The following is an 18374-nucleotide window of genomic DNA, read 5'->3' on the forward strand; positions in this document are numbered from 1 at the left end:
ATAGTGGACTTGAAATCATATACAAGAAAAACACATTAGAGTATAAAGAAAAAGCTTAAGACTAGGAGAGAGAACTTGGGTACGTGCCAAGGTTCATCCTGAAAAATAACTTTGTTTACGTTATTTGATATTATATTCAATTAAGTAAAAGGGAAAATATGTAGGCCTATTTCAAGAAACTGACACTAATGGAGTACGAACAGAGTCTTGTCTGTCCCTCTCTAATGGTGATAATTAAGAAGAAGAAGAAAATCCTTCTCAAAATTGTGGACCTCTACATGCAAAAACGAACAACATACAATTAGTTCTGTTGACAACCCTAGAAAATTCCCAGGGTTGTGTCATGTGACCACTGAATTATGAACTGTGTCACATGTGTGGTCATGTGACACGAGTTGCACAACACATTCTGTTTACGTTTTTAGGCGTACATGATTCAGAGTCTTGGATCTGCACGAACGGTCTCATAAGTAGCTGTTATTGGGTAATTTTCGAAACCATTTTACAAGAAGAGTCATTAAAACTGAGAATAATATGAAGAATCTAGTATTCGTGACCATATTTTGTGAAATCGTCTCCTCCGGTGCGCGTATTTTTTTTTTACACCACTGCTCCGCCAAAACATTAAAAAACCCCACAGAAACGGCTCGCGGGCAAGTCTAATTTGTGCGCTCAATTCAAGCTTGCTAGCTAGCTAGCAACATCAAGCGCTCGCGATCGCTATCTTGCATGGTATACTTCGATTCCCCCAATTCCCGCGTGCGTGATATCAGGTGAAAAATATCATCTTGATCATCATCACGATCATGGTCTGATCTTGGTACTAAGTTAGAGCTCATAAAAACACCATTTCGTCATGGACAGTACTGACCGTACAAGTCGAGATGAAACTGTCAATCCTCATGATGTCATTCCCACTCAACTGAAGGTAAATTTGTTTTCTTTTTAATTTCTGCTCAGCAGGTGTTTTGTGTGCAGTTTTGCCATGTTTGCTTTTTTCTTTTTCTTATCATAGACATAGTAGACATGTCAAAGTTTTTCTGGAGTAGGCCTAGTGGGGGAAGGGTAATGAAAGCAATTTTGACACTTGATCACAAAGGAAAGGTGAAAAATGAGTATTTTCATTGGATTTTGCCATTATCAATGCTACAAAAACGTGCTAGTTTTATAAAAATATGGTTCTTTTACATTTTTATTCACAAGATATGAGAGCTTTGAGTTTGATGTGAACTTCCTTTTTTAATGCCACATCAAAATTATGGTATGGTTGGAACGGGGTCCGACCTCTTGACCGACGCGAAGGTCCGCGAGGCAGAGGGTCCGCTAGACCAAGGGTCCGCTAGACCGAGGCCCCGTGAGACCGAAGACCCGCGAGACCGACTTTTTTCCCCTTCATCGGTTGCCGCGGTCGAGTGGTTTAAGAGGCCTCGTTGCAGTGGTATGGTATGGTATGATTTCGTTAGACCATAAAGTAAGAGAGGGGATGGGGTGTCCGATTTCGTAGTATTATATTTTTGCAAACTATTCCAAGTCTAATAATATTAATTCAGCGGAAGCTGAAATGTTATAAAATTGATATGAAAAAGGGAATCTATTGATGAATAACAAAAATGAACAATTATATGTATTACAACTTCGTAGCCAAAAAAGCCACCCCCCCAAAAAAAAATAAGGGGAAATGTGAGCGAGAAAATAAAAAGGTATAGGAGAACGTAAGACGAGGGAGAGCAGACAAGGAACAATTCGAAGAAAACGTCAGAGCTTCCGTGCTTCGCGCTGGAAGGGGAAACTCCCCTTAAAATATGGATCGCCTTTCGCGCGCTCATTATTAAGTAATTCTCACACTTCGCGTGCTCACCATCGCCCCCTAACATGCCTAAAATGAAATTCTCGCAAAGCCACTGATTCTGGACTTAGTTACCAGAATTTTTTGCACTGCCCCCCCCCCCCTCTGATAACAGCTAGGCACCTGTTACGCCGCTGCAACGAGGCGCCTTAAACCACTCGACCGCGGCAACCGATGAAGGGGGAAAAAGTCAGTCTCTCGGGCCTTCAGTCTCGCGGACCTTCGGGCTCGCGGACCCTCGGTCTCGCGGACCCTCAGTCTAGCGGACCCTCGGTCTCGCGGACCCTCGGTCTTGAGGGCTGTCACCATTGGAACTACCCCTTATCGACCACCTAATCTTCTAAGCACCGGCCTATTAACTGTTAGGCCCTATGAAAAAAACTATGATGGTGGGCCCCAAGTCTGCGCACCAAACAATTTTGGGTTAAGATTGAATTTCTCCTTATTTCACAAAATCTTTTGGTTAATAGTGTTCCTTATATTATTAAGAGTACGATAAGTGTACCCAATTTCTTATTAAAAAATGAAAGAAAATATAGGATTTTCTTGAAAAAAAACCTCGGGCATTCATTTTCAAATTGAAAAAAAAATGGTACCCCATGTCTGTGCACCCATTCACTTTGCACATGATTCAGGGATTTTGATGACAAACTAAGGCTGCATTTTGAGGCTGTCACATGAAATTTTTATTTCATACATAACTAAAAAATCAGTTGTCAATCCAATTGTTTTAGGTCTTGGTAGAAAATTTTTGAATAAACCTAATTTCATATAATAAAATGCAAAAGAACAAGTGGGGATATGTATTATCAGCCCACCTAATGAATATTTGTGAAGACATGCTTAGAACTGTTGCACCAGAATAATAGAAATCTTTAAAATTCAATAACTTTGTTTTTTCTGATTTTTTATCTTATTTTCAGCATTTTGCTCTGTGAATTTAACTCTAGTCTATATATTGAGAAATATTTCCAGCCTCGGCCATCCCTTTAACCATTGCAGGTGAAATGCTGTTTTGAGTTTTAAAAAGTGTTGTTGAACAACTTGAACTTAATTGAAGCATTAATTCTTGTGAAGCCTTTTTTTTAGGACTTTATCAGATAGATGTGACTGGGTTGACCTATAGTCTAGACAAACATAGTCTTTTATAATTTTTTATCTCTGTTTGTATACAGGCAGTTCTTCCAGATAATTATGACTATGTCATAACATCTTTCAGTCTCCAAGATGCTGGATTCACTGCTTTACTGGAAGCAAGTGCACCAGATGCCATGAAGTGGAAGCAAGACTTCGAAGAATCCTCGAAGTGTACTTGGAGGGTACAGAGAACCCACCCATGTCAAGGACAACGTATCCTTTTCAAGGTAATTATCAAGTAGTTTTATCCGTATCACATTATAGAAAAAATGATGAAGTACGAAATACTGTTCTGATACTGCAACAAAAAACAATGAAAATTTTGTTTTAAATTTGATTTCCTTTATTTTATTACAGGAAATAGAAAAATCATACACCAAACAAGTTGGCTGGCAAAGGTACCTTAAATAAATGTCCACAGTGCTGGCGATAAGAGTCACTGTAACGAGGTGAAATGTCTGTTTGGAACAAGTAGGCTTGTGTCAAAACAGAAAAATCAAAGAATAATGTTATGTGATGATAAGACATATCTCACATATTCAACATTATATAAATACATAATCAATACTTCTACAGGAAGTATACCAGCTCCTACTTTCATTAGAAAGTAGTACTCATTCGTTTTCCAGCTAAACTTCTAACCCACACACATTTTATGGGTTTATTATTCACTACATTTCATGTTCTCCCTAAAAGGTCAACTCCCCCAATTCAGAGTAAAGTTATGACGTACAGATTGTTTTAATCAAGCGTCCAAGGTTGACCAACACCCATTTGGTTGTAAAAAGTCTAGACCAGACCAATATAAAAGGGGTTCACTTCTGAACCCAAATCAGATTGCAGATTACTTTACACATTGTTCCAGCATACAGATAGATTAGAGATTGGAGTTTAGAGAGTATAGTCACCATCAGACTTAGCCTACTCATGTTCCTGTATTATTTGTTATCATCATCATCAAATATTTAATAAATGTTTATATGAACTGTACGTTCTGCAGTGCTTGCCTCATTTAAGTCTGGTTGAAAGTTAAAGTGCAATCAATCCAACCCCAACACAACAATAATTTAACCAAAGAAAGTTTGAGAAAAATCGGACAAATAATGAGAAAGTTATGAGCATTTGAATATTGCAATCACTAATGCTATGGAGATCCTCACATTGGCAATGCATCAAAGATGTGTGATGTCACTTGTGAATAACTCTCCCCAATACTTTAGTATATATTTCACTTAAACTGCCTATTTTATCACATCTATCAGTAGATCATGTGTTCTTTCTATAGGATGGCATGTAATGCAGATTTTTAAATACATCATAAGAAAAAGCAAAAATAGACATTTTGGGGGTAATTTACAGTCCATCATAGGGAAAGTTGTTCACATATGACATCACACATCCTTGTTACATTGCAAATGTGAGGATCCCTATGGCATTAGTGATTGCAATATCAAATGCTCATAACTTTCTCATTATTTGTCCGATTTTTCTCAAACTTTCGTTGATCTGTTAATTTGATTTTTCTGTTTTCACGTAAGCTATCTTATTTCAAAGGTTTCATTCTCCTTTAATCATTATATGCTATGAATTTCCTTAAAGAGGAAATTACTAAATAAATGAATGTAATTGCTCTTACAAAACTTACATGAATATATAACAATACTATCAATGTTAATATGCAAATATAGAAAAATATATAGACAGATGATACATGTTGAGAGAATGAATGGGTTCATCACCATGAGGAATTGAATCAATGGTTAGAATCTGAATGCAATTCTTTCGAACAGTAGACACAGCTAAAACACTCAAACACTTTTAATCAACCATGACCATCCTGGCATCTTGTGATAGTTCTAGACTGAAAATTATTGTTCCAAATTAACCTCTGTTCTCCAGACTCTCTGTTATGGAAAAATGTCATAATGTGTATTTGCTAGAAGTAGTAGCCTGATAATTTCAGTGGTTTGATTTTATCACAAAGTGACAATATATTTTGATCCATTGATCACACAAGTTGGTTTTCACATTAATCTGGACATGTATACTTGTAGCTGCATTTTCAGTGGTTATTCATGATTTACTTGTTGTATTTGTTAATTTTTCACTAGTACTTTCTCATTAAACTGCTGATAATTGTGATAGAAAAGTAATTGTTTATGAGTAATAACAAATCCTTTTGAAAAATCTGCTTGATAGTGTACATCTTTTTAAAATGTATTTCTCACAGAAAGACTACAGATGTCATCATGGACAACAGAGAAAAATGAAAGAGGGATGCTCACGTCATATGAAAGACACTGGATGCTCTTCCAGTCTACAGTTAACTGTGAGGAGAACAAAAACATTTGGTGGAAGACTAAGCAGGTACTGTTATTAGTCATAATTTATGTCTTATTTTTCTTTTCGATCATGTAGTGTGGAAAACCTGTGATTAAGCTAAAAAATTGTTTGCTCTTTTAGAGTTTTGGCTAATGATTCAAATTGTAAAATGTTATTAGTCTTTATTGTCTATCCTTGTGTGATAATAATTAAGCATAATTTGTGTACGAATGATTTTATTGTAACAGGATCAGAGCTGTACAAAAATATTCAAAGAAGCAAATTACTTGTTTTGGGGGGAGGGGGATTCCTTGTACATGTTCTCTATGCAGTCAGTCATTGATTCGATAGCATTCGATACATGAGTAAAAGAAAAGCTATATATTCTGCTTTTATTAAAAAAAAACAGTTAACAAACAATCCTCAAGAATTGCATGATTTATATTTTTCTTTTATTACTTTAGGAGCACAAACCCCAACCTCCAGTCTCACCCTGCTATCATCAAGATTGTTTGGAACCACAACCATGCTATCAACATTCCATCTGCTTTGAGGTTTCGCGATGTGAATCAGCAAACCTGCGAGAAACTGGAGGACCTTTTCAGGAAAGGACACTCTCCTTCTAGTGCCCTAAATGTGCTGGAAATGGATCTCCAGACTGACCCAGAGTCCTACATTCTGAAATCAGGAGACAGATCTCTGTGTCCAGATTTGCAATTTTGTTTTAGGTGAGACATTGAGTATAATAGGAAAATTGACTGGCCTTCGGTCGATATATATTGCCAGATGCCTGTGAGGGTGACATGTGTCATCCCTGAGGCATGTCAATATTCCTAAAATCATTCCATGGGGTTCGGTTAACTTTTTCATGAGATGTCCATATAACGAAGGTATAAACTTTCTCAGTTCACCGTGAAGATCAATTCAGATTTTGTTAAGCTTTGAGCTGTCAATGAGAAAATTTCCTTTTTTTTCTCATTCTCAGTAATACACATTTGGGTTGTAAATCTTTTATGGATTTGAAGTTACAGGCATACAAAAATCTACCATCATTACATGGACATCACATTGTTTTAACATGGTTTTGTTTCATATTGCAACATGCCATCATGGTCTTTGAGGAGTACTACATGGTGGGACGCTTTAAAAAAAAAGAGCCAAATTAGAAACATTCAAAGATGTCTAATATCAATCACATCTTAATTTAAACAGAAGTTGCTTTATGAGCTTCAATGAAAGCTTAGCCAGTAAGGTTCGTACCCCCAGACAACGATTTTTTTCAGCAAGAATTGTATCTCTTCTATGCTTCACTATACCAAGGTGAGCTAACTGTGTACTGCCTATTGGTAGACTGAAACTCCTTAAAGGCTGTGAACACCAAAGATATTAGCCTCTAGAGCCAAGCTAAGTGATAATAACACAGAGTGCTGAGAACAATTTGTGCATTATTAATGTTATTTTAGTAGTCTTATTATTACATAAGTATTATTATTATTATTAGATATGATTATTATCATTATTATTATTATCATTATTATTATTACTACTACTACTAATATTATTATTATGGTTATTGTTATTATTAACATGTATGAATATAGAATGACAACGTAGGTGCATTTTGTATTCATGTAACATACTCATAAATCTGGGATTGCTAGTGATGTTTGTTTAAGAAAATAAAATACCAGAATTTCAATCTTCATATACAAAATTAAAACTTGATGATACCCTTTGCAGGCTCTACTACAAGATCTTCAATCAGACATATGGTGCGTCAGATGGCGACCAAATGATTGGTGACTTAGACTCCAAGATCATTGCCGGCTACAATGAAGAGGCTGGGTCAGTCTGCATCAAGATGGAGAAGACAGATGAGGGAGAGCTGGTGATTGCAATCTGCACCCCCATCATGAAGAGGGTTCACACTATGCTTAAACATAGTGGGGAACTTGTCTTCATTGATTCAACAGGTATGGTTCTTACCATAGATTTGGTATAACTTTTTTAAGCAATGTCCATGTAACAGATTTATCAACCTTTTCACCATGAAGACTAATTCAAATGTTGATAAATGTTGAGCTAGGAATGAAAAATTTCCCAGATGGAAAATTGCAATATGCCATCATCTTTGAAAAACCTAACTAGGAGGAAACCATTGTTTGCTCATGTCATTATTTGAGCCATACTTACCTGGTTTAAAAAAGACATGGATTTGGAATTCTGGTAGGTCACGAAAATTGCATGCATGCGGTGAAATGACCTGTAGGCCTATTTATCTAAAACATGTACACATGATAGTTATTAATTTTGAACAAACCCTTTTTTAATGGCATTTGCCGTCTATTTCTCAGAACAAATTTGATATAAAAAAAATATCCCATCTACATGTATGGTTGATTTTAGTGACTTTTTTTCAACAATACAATGACTTTCTTATTTCAGTAAGGAAAGAACAACTAAAGAATACAAAGATTACTAAGGAATACAACAATTTTTTTCAAACCACAGTTTAAACCTCATATCTGATCCAAAATATCAAAAAAAAATTTAAGTGCTCATTTAAAACTGATTAACTTGTACACTACATTTATTCTAGATGTATATGCAAAAAGGTACAAAATCAGGTTTTGACAATATTTCTCAGTATTTTTCTATATGTTTTGATTTATTTAAATTAACCTATAATAAACACATTCATTTATTTCTAATGACAGGAAATGTTGATCGCCATGGCAGCAGAGTTTTTCAACTTCTGACACATAGCAATGCTGGTGGCCTTCCTCTTGGAGTGATGATATGTTCAAATGAGGCTGAAAAGACCATACAAGCCGGATTGAAGCTATTTCAATCAGTTTTTCCAGGGAATGCATTTTTTGGCAAGGGAGATAGAGGACCACAGATCTTTATCACTGACGATTGCCTAGCTGAGCGCAAGGCCCTCAGCTCAGTGTATCCTGATGCCAGCTTGCTACTCTGCACATTCCACATTCTGCAAGCTGTGTGGAGATGGCTGTGGGATGGAAAACATAACATCGAGAAGTGCCACCGTCAGTCACTTTTCAACCACATGAAACAGATGGTGTATGCACCCAGCATTGCAGAGGTTGATGCTGCTTATGACCATGCATTGAGTGACCCATTAATGTTACGGTGAGTGAGCCAGATTAGCAATGATTGCAGTATGATATGCCATGGTCATTAATCATTCCTATTATATAGTAAAGAAAGATGTTGTACTTCTATTTCATCTGGTGATTAAAACCTCCGTTTAGACTCTTAGAGTAGGGCTGTGTTCATGACAGTCATATAATGTTAGAATCAAGAATTTTGTTTACAAAGGGGGTAATTAAAGAAGAAGTCTCTGCTATTGCTGTGTATTTCATCCACCAATTACCATATGCAAATAATATGTACATAAATCCGATTTTGGAGACTGCCTATTTATGAATATAATTTTTCAATTTTCAGGTAAACATCGATCCGAGCTTGACGAGTATGTAATTTATTCAAATAATTTGGAATAATGCGCTGACAATTATACCTGCCATTATAAATGACTTTCATAGAGCCTACATGTACTTGCCATCTCTAAATCAACTACATTAGTTGCAACTTCTACATCATAATACCATGAGATTGAAATCAATTTAATCTGTCATTTGGAGAAATATGAGACTGTGATCATGGTTATGTATGGATAAAGTGTACATACCCATTCTCAAGGATAGTTTTGATGTAGTTGAGCTTGCCATTTAGTGAATATATCTCTTTATAAACAGTGATGTGTTGAATTCGGGCTTACTGTGATTTACAGTTTGATATTCTTTGTTTTATTTCAATTCATACCCAAATCATTTAAAGCAGTGGAATAGCATGTAGGGCAAACTGTCTTTTTATATCCTCTCTGACCATTAGATACTCAAATTACAAGGCCTACATCAAAGGGCTGCATGACAGGAAGGAGGTATGGGCTCATGCATGTCGCCTACACCTGATGACTCGGGGAAATAATACTAACAATTACGCAGAGGCTGCCATGCGAGTTCTAAAGGATTCGCTCCTACATAGAACTAAAGCTTTCAATGTGCCACAGCTTTTAGACTTCCTGACCACAAGGATGGAGGCCTTCTACCAACGGAAGCTGGTGGCAGTGGCCAACCAGAGGACACCCGCTTGGAGGATGGCAAGGCAGGTCACATGTTCCATCAAGAAAGAAGATGTTACAAGAGTAAGTGTTTCATTGAGCTAGAAATGCTCCTTATTTTAAACTCATGATTGCTTTATTCAAATCTGTTGGGACTTAACAAATAGCTTCAAAATTATACTTATGAGGGGTAAAAAATAGAATTTGAAGAATAAAAGACTTGAAATGGCCTTCGACTTTAAGGCAATTATTCAAGTTATGCAACGTTGACTTCTGAAAGGTTGACTTTATAGTCTTAACTTTATTATTATGATTTCATTGACATATTGTTCAAAATTATATTGTTAGTATACTCCCATTATTCATATACCGTAAAACGGGGCGAACAGGGACACCAAGGTGACCAGGGACAAAAAGATCCGTTCTTACGAGTTGGATCACTCTGTAGACCCTGTTCTGTGATAGACCTTTCAACCTGTTTAGAAATGAACAAAAAAAGTTAAAGCAAAACATGGTATAAGTAGTTTGAAACAATGTCTGTAAAATTTGTCCCTATTCACCCCGGCATTTGTGTTCGCTAGGATTTAAGGTATTTCTCCCTCTTTTGTTATTTTTATGCATCTCCCAGAGGCATTATGTTTTAGGGTTGTCCGTCCATAGTCCGTCTGAAAATCGTTACAGCGATTACTTCAGAACAATTGAGCTAATTTTTACAAACCCTTCCTCAGATATGTACTCTGTATCCGCATGTAATGATGAGCTGATCAGATCGTGTGTTTAAGGGATAAAAGGTCACATGGCTGAGAAACTTGTGAAAGGTGCAACTTATATATATGATAAGGAATTATACTTGTTGTTAAGCCTCAGGGGTTTAATTTCTAATGGACGTGGTTCGAAATCCAGCTGTGTGTTACTGTAACAAAAGGGAATTTTCTCCTTGAAATATTGTGATATTTTGTTTTCTGCTGAAATGTATGTTATGAGCAAGAATTGAGGTTCACGAAGGTTATTGAAATGATTAATGGAATCTCGCTAATAATATTTATCCTTCAGACTGGAGAGAACATGTACACAGTAAGAAGTCAGAGTGAGGAGGGAACACATGCTGTGGACATGAAGGTGGGAGTTTGTACTTGCTTTGTCGGAAGAACTGGCGGTGCCTGCAAACATCAGGAAGCTACAATCAAACATTTCAACGAGACATCTACTAACTTTCTTCCATCATCTTCAGAAGAAAGGGCTCTCATATTGAAGATTGCTACTGGAAGTAAGTATGTTGGATATGATTTATTCATTTATTGTCTCGCCTGAATAACAGCAAGACTATATGTGCCCCTTTTACGATGGCGGCGTCAACATTGGAATCTTATTGATTTCGGTCTAAGGTCATTTTTGGTCAATGGACATATTTTATTATCATATTAGTGTTTTCTTCTGTTAATAATTATTCATTAGCTGTTTTCAAAGGCAGCACTGCTTGCCATATCAAATTGCGTATTGCAGGCGAGACTGCCAGAGGCGTACCACTTGTTTATTTATCTATTTTAAAATTTATTTTTACTTTCTTTCACTTGACATCTAGTGCAGTTAAAGATATCTCTGATCTCAAGTCCACTTTAAAGTGGGATGTTTCTCATTCACTTGTACACAAATCTCAAGAGAGAGGCCAGCCTGGTCAATAGATGTTTGGAAAGCATGAAGTTCACCGAAATTCGCGAGTCTGATGCTTGGATTTGTAATGATCTCTAAGTATAACTCTCTTAAAAGTCTTTCTGTAATTCATCCAATATCCGCATATGATATACACGGAAACGTTCTTAGAGCCAAACCATAGTCTACTTGTTGAGACTGGCAATTGTATGGCGTTACCATCTTCCAGACAGCGCTGCATCTATTACGTAACAGCTCTCTGGAATGGAGGAGACAAATAACTTTGCAGGCACAAAGTTTGTTTGTTTGTTTGTTTGTTTGCATTTATTTCTGCGTTCAAAAACACAATACAAAATTATTTATAATTACAAAATACAAAATAATTCATAATATAAACAATGTGGTCATATTACATAATAAATACAAATAAGGATGTGAGTATAAATTAATCTTTTATAAATGTAAACATATACATATAATGTAAAAAATGAACGCAGGAGACCGCCATCGTGAGCGGTTAGGCTTGAATTGATGGCGGCCTGTTTAAAAACAGAAGTTAGAACAAATTGCCGAGAAACACCCTTGGTTGACATGTAGGGGCTTTAGCAAAACCCTAGTTAATGTGAGAACTGAGAATATCGGCATTCTATTGAATTTTGTGTTGTGTTTTCGTCATGCAGTTGAATAGGATGTCCTAAAACTTGTTGTAGAAACATACTTTTGCAACACAGCCCTGAGAGGGTGACCTGCGAATAAACATGAAGCTACTTATCTCTGGTCAGACCCTTTAACATTTTCTATTGTAGGGGGAGTAATAAATCAAATTGTTTGTAAAGCCACATACACAATTTTTTTATTCCATTTAGATGATGTGAACGTTCCATTCAGATGGCTAGAATCACTCCAGTTTGTTGAACCAATGGTAGGATCAGGAGAAGGTCAAACAGAACCATCTCTGCAAGATGTGTCAGATGCGAGTGGATCTATGCCTTGGAGCACGTTGGCTGGATCCTTTGATGCAGACAGTGGTGATGACTTCGAAATGCAACCAAAGAAAGTCCAAGACCCACAGCTTGTGCGTATCCAGAGTTTGGAAGTTCAAAGAGACTTTCACAATGCTTTTGATAGACGTCTTCATGGTGGCAGTAGTTCAGGAAATGGTGAGTTACATTCGTACTATTCATTGAAATTGACAAATACCAAAAAACATGTTTTATTCAATCTATAGATGACATGAGTGCCACTATGCTCTTAAAAATGAATTTAAAACAAAGTCGTATCATGTGACAAAGTGATGTTACAAATCAGTATTTATTTATATTCTGATAAATATTCTGAGAGTAGTGACATTATTATTATTACTGTTATTATTTTATTCTCCAATTTCAGAGTAATGAATACAGAAAAAATAGGCAATCACAAGTTACATGCATGAAAGTAATCACAATATAGTGTTGTATTCTCATTGATTTGACCTCAAAACAATGAACATTTTCATGATGAATCATGGATTAACAAAGCATTCCACTCAAATAATAGTGTTCTACATTTGTCTGTTCATATTTTTTTGTGCATGAATTATTTTGATCATGTTTGCATGAATTTGTTATTTGCCATCCATTTTACATGTTCATGTTTCAATGCATGTGTCTAACAGAAACACTTTCACAAGAGGAAGAAGCAGCAGGCAAGGTGATTGAACAGGGAAAGGGTTTGGGGGGTTGATTCGGGGGGGGGGGGGGGGTCGGTTGACGAGTGGATACCATGCGTGACCATGAGATCTCAAAAATCACCTTAACACATGTTTTCCATATTCTGAAAACCCAAGTATTCCCTGAATTGAAGCCCTAAACAAGTACAGCGATATTTCAATTATGTTACGGACGTGGGTCGTGGGTTTTACCTTTACCTACATCATTGGTTTTAGTACAGCCCCACTCACGCAAATCGTAATCTTAACACAGTGTTGATTCTTTTGGCAAAAAGTACTTGCTTTATAAAACATTTTTGTCTTGAGTTTTTATACCCTCGCAAATTTTGACCCTAAATGCGTAGCTCTCCTATGGAAACCCTTTTTTTCATTTGTTTTAGTTTTTTTGACACCCTTATTATGTTACGTCCATAACATGGCCTATCTTGAAAAAGACATCCCTTTTACATGTTTTTTGGTCACGCATGGTATCCACTCGTCAATGTAAGTGCCCCCCCCCCCCGGGTTGGAGGTTTTATCCCAAAAAATTTGTATCAATCAGGTACGATGCAAATCATAAATGATCAACAGTGTTGAATGTTCAAAATCTAACAGATTCTAAATGTCATTCATGTGTTGAATATAATTCATTTTTTATTATCTTCATTTTCCATTCTTGTTCTGCATGACTTTTATGATGTGTTACCTCAAGTTTTGTGCCAATGGATTAAGAGCATCTGATCATTTTGCATGAGTAAGTAGAATTATTTGATATGTGTTTTTAAACCATTAATCTTCATGTCCCGATAGACAATATCATAAATATCAGTCATTGTTTGTTAAATTTTCACAGATAAAAAAAGCAAAGTGAGTAAAAAATAATGAAGGCATCTATCGATTCATCCATAGATATGTTTATCAGTTTAACTAAAAATAATAAGTATGTGCATTTGATATTTTTCCCTATAATAAATTTTCAATAACATCTGAACTATGCAAATTGTACAACTTGTTCCAATTTGATGAGGATCATGCCTTTAATAGAGTTGTGCATGCATCAGCATTTTTTATGAGGCAGTAAAGTTCATTGAAACACTTTGGAATCAACCAGTTACCTTATTTGAGAATCGACCTCAAAGCATTTTGATTTGCAATTGCCTTTTTAAACAGCTCTCACATGTTACAGTTACTGTAGTTATGTTTTGTTTGATAAATCAAAATTTAACCTATTTTTGAATCACTGTTATTTTTATTTTAAATCATGTTTATCATTCATTTGTGTATTTTTTTATCTATGTAATACATGTGCCTGTTGACTTGAAGTATTTTCTTTTCTTTGGTTTCAGTTCCAAATCATTTGGAGGAAGGTCTTCAGGAAATGTTTGAAGACATGAAACGAAGACTTCAAGGAGATCCTGAGGTGTTTGAGGGCCCTGTCAAGAAAATGTTGAAAAGCTATTCAAAGTTGAAAGGGAATAACAGTTTAACCTCAGCCATGAGTATGTTTGGTCGTTATAATGGTATCAACTTTGCAAAGCGCACATGTACATCATCAAAGACCAAGGCTACTGATCAGTTACCTCTCACCTCTGGGCCCAGCATTGGTGTTCAACCATTGTCAATCGCCAGGAGAAAAGTGAAGCTTGGGGGTAGGAGAAGCTTAACAAGGGGCCGGCCAACCAAGCGAGCTGCGACTCAGGAACATGGTTATGCCAAAGGATCCCACTCTCAATCGGGGATTCCAAAGAGGACAAGAGTAGCTGCACCACACTCACTGAGCCATGCCACTACGATGTGCCAGTCTCTTGGAAAGACTCACAGTTCTAAGTGAATCTTAACAGTGCATATATGCCCAGGGGGACCATTCCTTAACTATAAAATCTGGGGTCTTCATTCAAAAGTTTTTGTCTCACCTGCATAGCAGAGTGAGACTATAGGCGCCGCTTTTCTGGCGGCGGCAGCTTCCACATCAAATCTTAACCTGAGGTTAAGTGTTTGAAATGACATCATAACTTAGAAAGTATATGGACCTAGTTCATGAAACTTGGCCATAAGGTTTATCACTTTATACTGAACATCCTATTAGAGTTTCATGTCACGTGACCAAGGTCAAAGGTCATTTAGAGTCAATGAACTTAGACCATGTTGGGGGAATCAACATCAAAATCTTAACCTGAGGTTAAGTTTTTGAAATGTCACCATAACTTAGAAAATATATGGACCTAGTTCATTAAACTTGGACATTAGATTAGTCAAGTATCACCACACATCCTGCATGAGTTTCACATCACATGACCAAGGTCAAAGGTCATTTAGGGTCAATGAACTTTGGCCGATTTAGGGGTATCTGTTGAATTACAATCAAAACTAAGTTTTTGGATCTCATTCATGAAACTTAAACATAATAGTATTCAAGTATCACTGAACATCCTGTGCAAGTTTCAGGTCACATAATCAAGGTCAAAGCTCATTTAGGGTCAATGAACTTTGGCCAAATTGGGGTATTTGTTGAATTACCATCATAACTTTGAAAGTATGTTGGTCTAGTTCATAAAACTTGGACATAAGAGTAATCAAGTATCCTTGAACATTCTGTACGAGTTTCAGGTCACATGACCACAGTCAATGGTCATTTAAGGTCAATGAAGTTTGGCCATGTTGGAGTATTTTTTGAATTACCATCATAATTCTGAAAGTGTATACTTGATTACTCTTGTGTCCCAGTGTTATGAACTAGACCAATACACTGTATTGGTCTAGTTCATAAAATTGGGACACAAAGAGTAATCAAGTATCACTGAACAGCCTGTGCGAGTTTCAGGTCACACGACCAAGGGCAAAGGTCAATGAACTTTGGCCATGTTGGGGGTATTTGTCGAATTACCATCATAACTGTTGGTCTAGTTCATAAAACTTGGAGGCGAGCTCTCACTATAGGCCATATATGGGCAAAATCATACCTATTGAAAATTCACTGTAGCTCTTTGAAAAGTCCGTTGACCCCCAATTTTTTTTCATATATCGATAGAGTATGAGTTGTAGATTGGATTTCGTGTCACCATTGTCCCTCAATTATATTATGACGTCATCAAAATGGCGTCAGAAGTCAAAATATCCATTTTGCTTGTTATGACGTCATGATAATTATGCAAATTTGGCTCTAACTACGTGAATATTGGTCAATTTTCGCCCAATTTTTGATATGATGTAGCTTAAGTCTTACTCTTTCTGAATTAATGCCTTTATGTTTCATTTTTATGAACGGATCATCCTGAAAAATTGCAAATGATAAAGGCATGTCATTTTTGTCTCACCTGCTTGGCAGAGTGAGACTATAGGCGCCGCTTTTCCAACGGCGGCGGCGTCAACATCAAATCTTTACCTAAGGTTAAGTTTTTGAAATGACATAACTCCGAAAGTTTATGATCTGATTCATGAAACTTGGACGTACAAGTCATCATGTATCACTGAACATCTCATGCGAGTTTCAGGTAACATGACCTAAGTCAAATCTCATTTAAGGTCATTGAACTTTGGCCATTTTGAATGTAATTATTAGATTGCAGTCATAACTTTCAAAGTATATAAATATAAAATATAAAGATATAAAATGTGGATATAGGGGTAATCAAGTATCACTGACAAGTTTTAGATCACATGATCAAGGTCAAATGTCAATGAACGTAGTATTGTATCATATGAATGGTGTTTTTTGTGAATAATTATTTTATAGTAGTTTTCAAAGTCAGCACTGCTGCTATGTTGAATAGCGTGATGCAGGTGAGACAGCCAGAGGCATTCCACTTTTTTTTGGGGGGGGGGTGGAGGGGGGAGCACCCCGAGCCCCCAATCGTCAGTATGTCACTGTCCAAAGGTACCATAACCTTTGTAGCACACAATGAAAGGATTTGAAAAAAAATAAAAACACTCTCTCCCATACTTCGGTAAAAAAAAATTGTTCTTACCTAAAGAAGAAAATATTTTGACCACATAATTCGAAAATTATGGCAAAGATAATGAAAATGTTGAGAGGAAATCTGCTGATTAGCAAGAAGTCCGACCATCATATTTATCATTTCATGCCATTTTGGCGCAAGCCTCCTTTTTAGCTCGAGACAAAAACATTCCACTCAAGCATGAACGAAACTAAATCATTTTAATGACAATTGAAGTATAACATTTCAGAGCACCTATTGACACCAAAATATAGACATAATTTGACTTTTCAAATCTGTCCCGTTTTTTTTTATACGCACTGTACAGTCAGTCGGCAAGCCCCTGTGTTAATGAGCAAATGACCAAGATTTATCCAAGTCCTATCGTGGCTGAATTCATGTCCCTGCAAAATCTCTTGAATTGTGAGATACCACTTTCTCCTTGAGTAATATTGATTATTTTTGTACAATGGGCAAGAGTAAATGTTGCTCTTTTATATTGGTCATTTCTTTTGAATGAAATATTTTGATAAATAAGTGAATTTTTTACCTGAAAAGATGCATTAAACAGAATTTTCTTCCTCTGTTTTCACTTGCAAATTGTGCAACATTTTGCGTTTTAGGCACCAACATTATTTATATCATCAGAAAGCTCAAACTCTATACTTTCTTACAGTGTCACTCTTGATATGTGGCATCTTTTAGATGGGTCATCAGCCAGCTTTTTCCATCAAGATGCAAGACGAGATTTCTAAAATTTCCAAGTAACATAAAATCCAGAGTTCTGATTGGCTGAATAATGTTTTCAGAACAACAGTCGCGGCTAATTTGAAGAGATTTCATGTACCACTTGCTGAGTGTGACCTTGCAGAGGATCAGTGTGGGGAACATTGGAAATTGCGTGGGTGTGTGGTTTCTATGACCAATCGGAGCGCAGTATTCTTGTTTTTGAGCTGCTAAATGTTCTTGACCTATGAAAAGCTGGCTGCTGACCCATCTAAGATACATCTTATAAAAATCATATGATATTAAAGCTTAGATCTTCAGCTTTATCATGATCTAAAAATCATTTGTGCTTGAACAGAAATTAAGTGTGAAAACAGCATTTGTTGCATGAAAAAATTATTTTGTTTCATGTTTTCTATCAAAAGTTGTCCCTATATTACAACATCCTTTTAAAAATCCAAACACATGACCTGAAAGAATAATTCTTCTTTACAAAGATACCAAAAACATAAAATATTTAGAGCAGCAATGGCCGAATAAAAAGAGGTGTTTTGGTTCGCACCAAGCTCATTAACTATGCAAAAACCTAGTCATGAATATCACTTGGATAAAAGAAGCTACTTTTTTAGGCCTTGCCAACTGACTTTGTAGAGGTAATCAAGCATCACTGACAATCTTAGGTTGCATGATTAAGGTCATATGTCATTGTCAATGAACATAGTATTGTATCATTTTATGAATTGTTTTTTGTGAATGATTATGGTATAGTTGTTTTCAAAGTGATATAAAAAAACAAAGGGAATAGGGTTACTTTCTCATTTGTATGAAGTTGAACATATATCCAAAACCATCTAAAGTCATTCTGTTACCACATTATTGTCTAAAGGTTATTGTTGATATTACGTAAAAAAGTTCCGAAAA

At 36.2% G+C, this 18374-nt stretch overlaps 1 protein-coding gene across 3 annotated transcripts; it reads left to right on the top strand.

The window, feature by feature from the left end:
* Positions 1 to 623: 623 nt before the first annotated feature.
* Positions 624 to 14275, top strand: LOC121418660. 3 transcript variants are annotated; one of them, XM_041612653.1, is made up of 11 exons: positions 624 to 928; positions 3022 to 3210; positions 5214 to 5350; positions 5770 to 6033; positions 7046 to 7278; positions 8023 to 8458; positions 9224 to 9536; positions 10506 to 10719; positions 11969 to 12262; positions 13525 to 13546; positions 14139 to 14275. In XM_041612653.1, exons 1-11 carry the CDS (start codon positions 857 to 859, stop codon positions 14176 to 14178), a joined length of 2214 nt encoding a protein of 737 aa, XP_041468587.1. In that variant the 5' UTR covers positions 624 to 856; the 3' UTR covers positions 14179 to 14275. The 3 variants fall into 3 exon arrangements, with proteins under 3 accessions (XP_041468587.1, XP_041468578.1, XP_041468594.1); XM_041612660.1 differs by having other exon boundaries at positions 625 to 928; positions 13505 to 13546; positions 14139 to 14216; XM_041612644.1 differs by lacking the exons at positions 13525 to 13546; positions 14139 to 14275 and having other exon boundaries at positions 11969 to 12832.
* The last annotated feature ends 4099 nt before the right edge of the window (positions 14276 to 18374 follow it).

Source organism: Lytechinus variegatus, chromosome 1, assembly GCF_018143015.1.
Source record: "Lytechinus variegatus isolate NC3 chromosome 1, Lvar_3.0, whole genome shotgun sequence".
Classification (NCBI taxonomy): domain Eukaryota; kingdom Metazoa; phylum Echinodermata; class Echinoidea; order Temnopleuroida; family Toxopneustidae; genus Lytechinus; species Lytechinus variegatus.

What these genes read in the sequence shown, in the direction of transcription:
- LOC121418660 (XM_041612644.1), top strand. Translation starts at nt 857, where the DNA reads ATGGACAGTACTGACCGTACAAGTCGAGATGAAACTGTCAATCCTCAT. An exon ending in GACAACGTATCCTTTTCAAG is followed by an intron (nt 3,211 to 5,213) that starts GTAATTATCAAG and finishes TATTTCTCACAG; the next exon opens with AAAGACTACAGATGTCATCA. An exon ending in ATTGAAGATTGCTACTGGAA is followed by an intron (nt 10,720 to 11,968) that starts GTAAGTATGTTG and finishes TATTCCATTTAG; the next exon opens with ATGATGTGAACGTTCCATTC.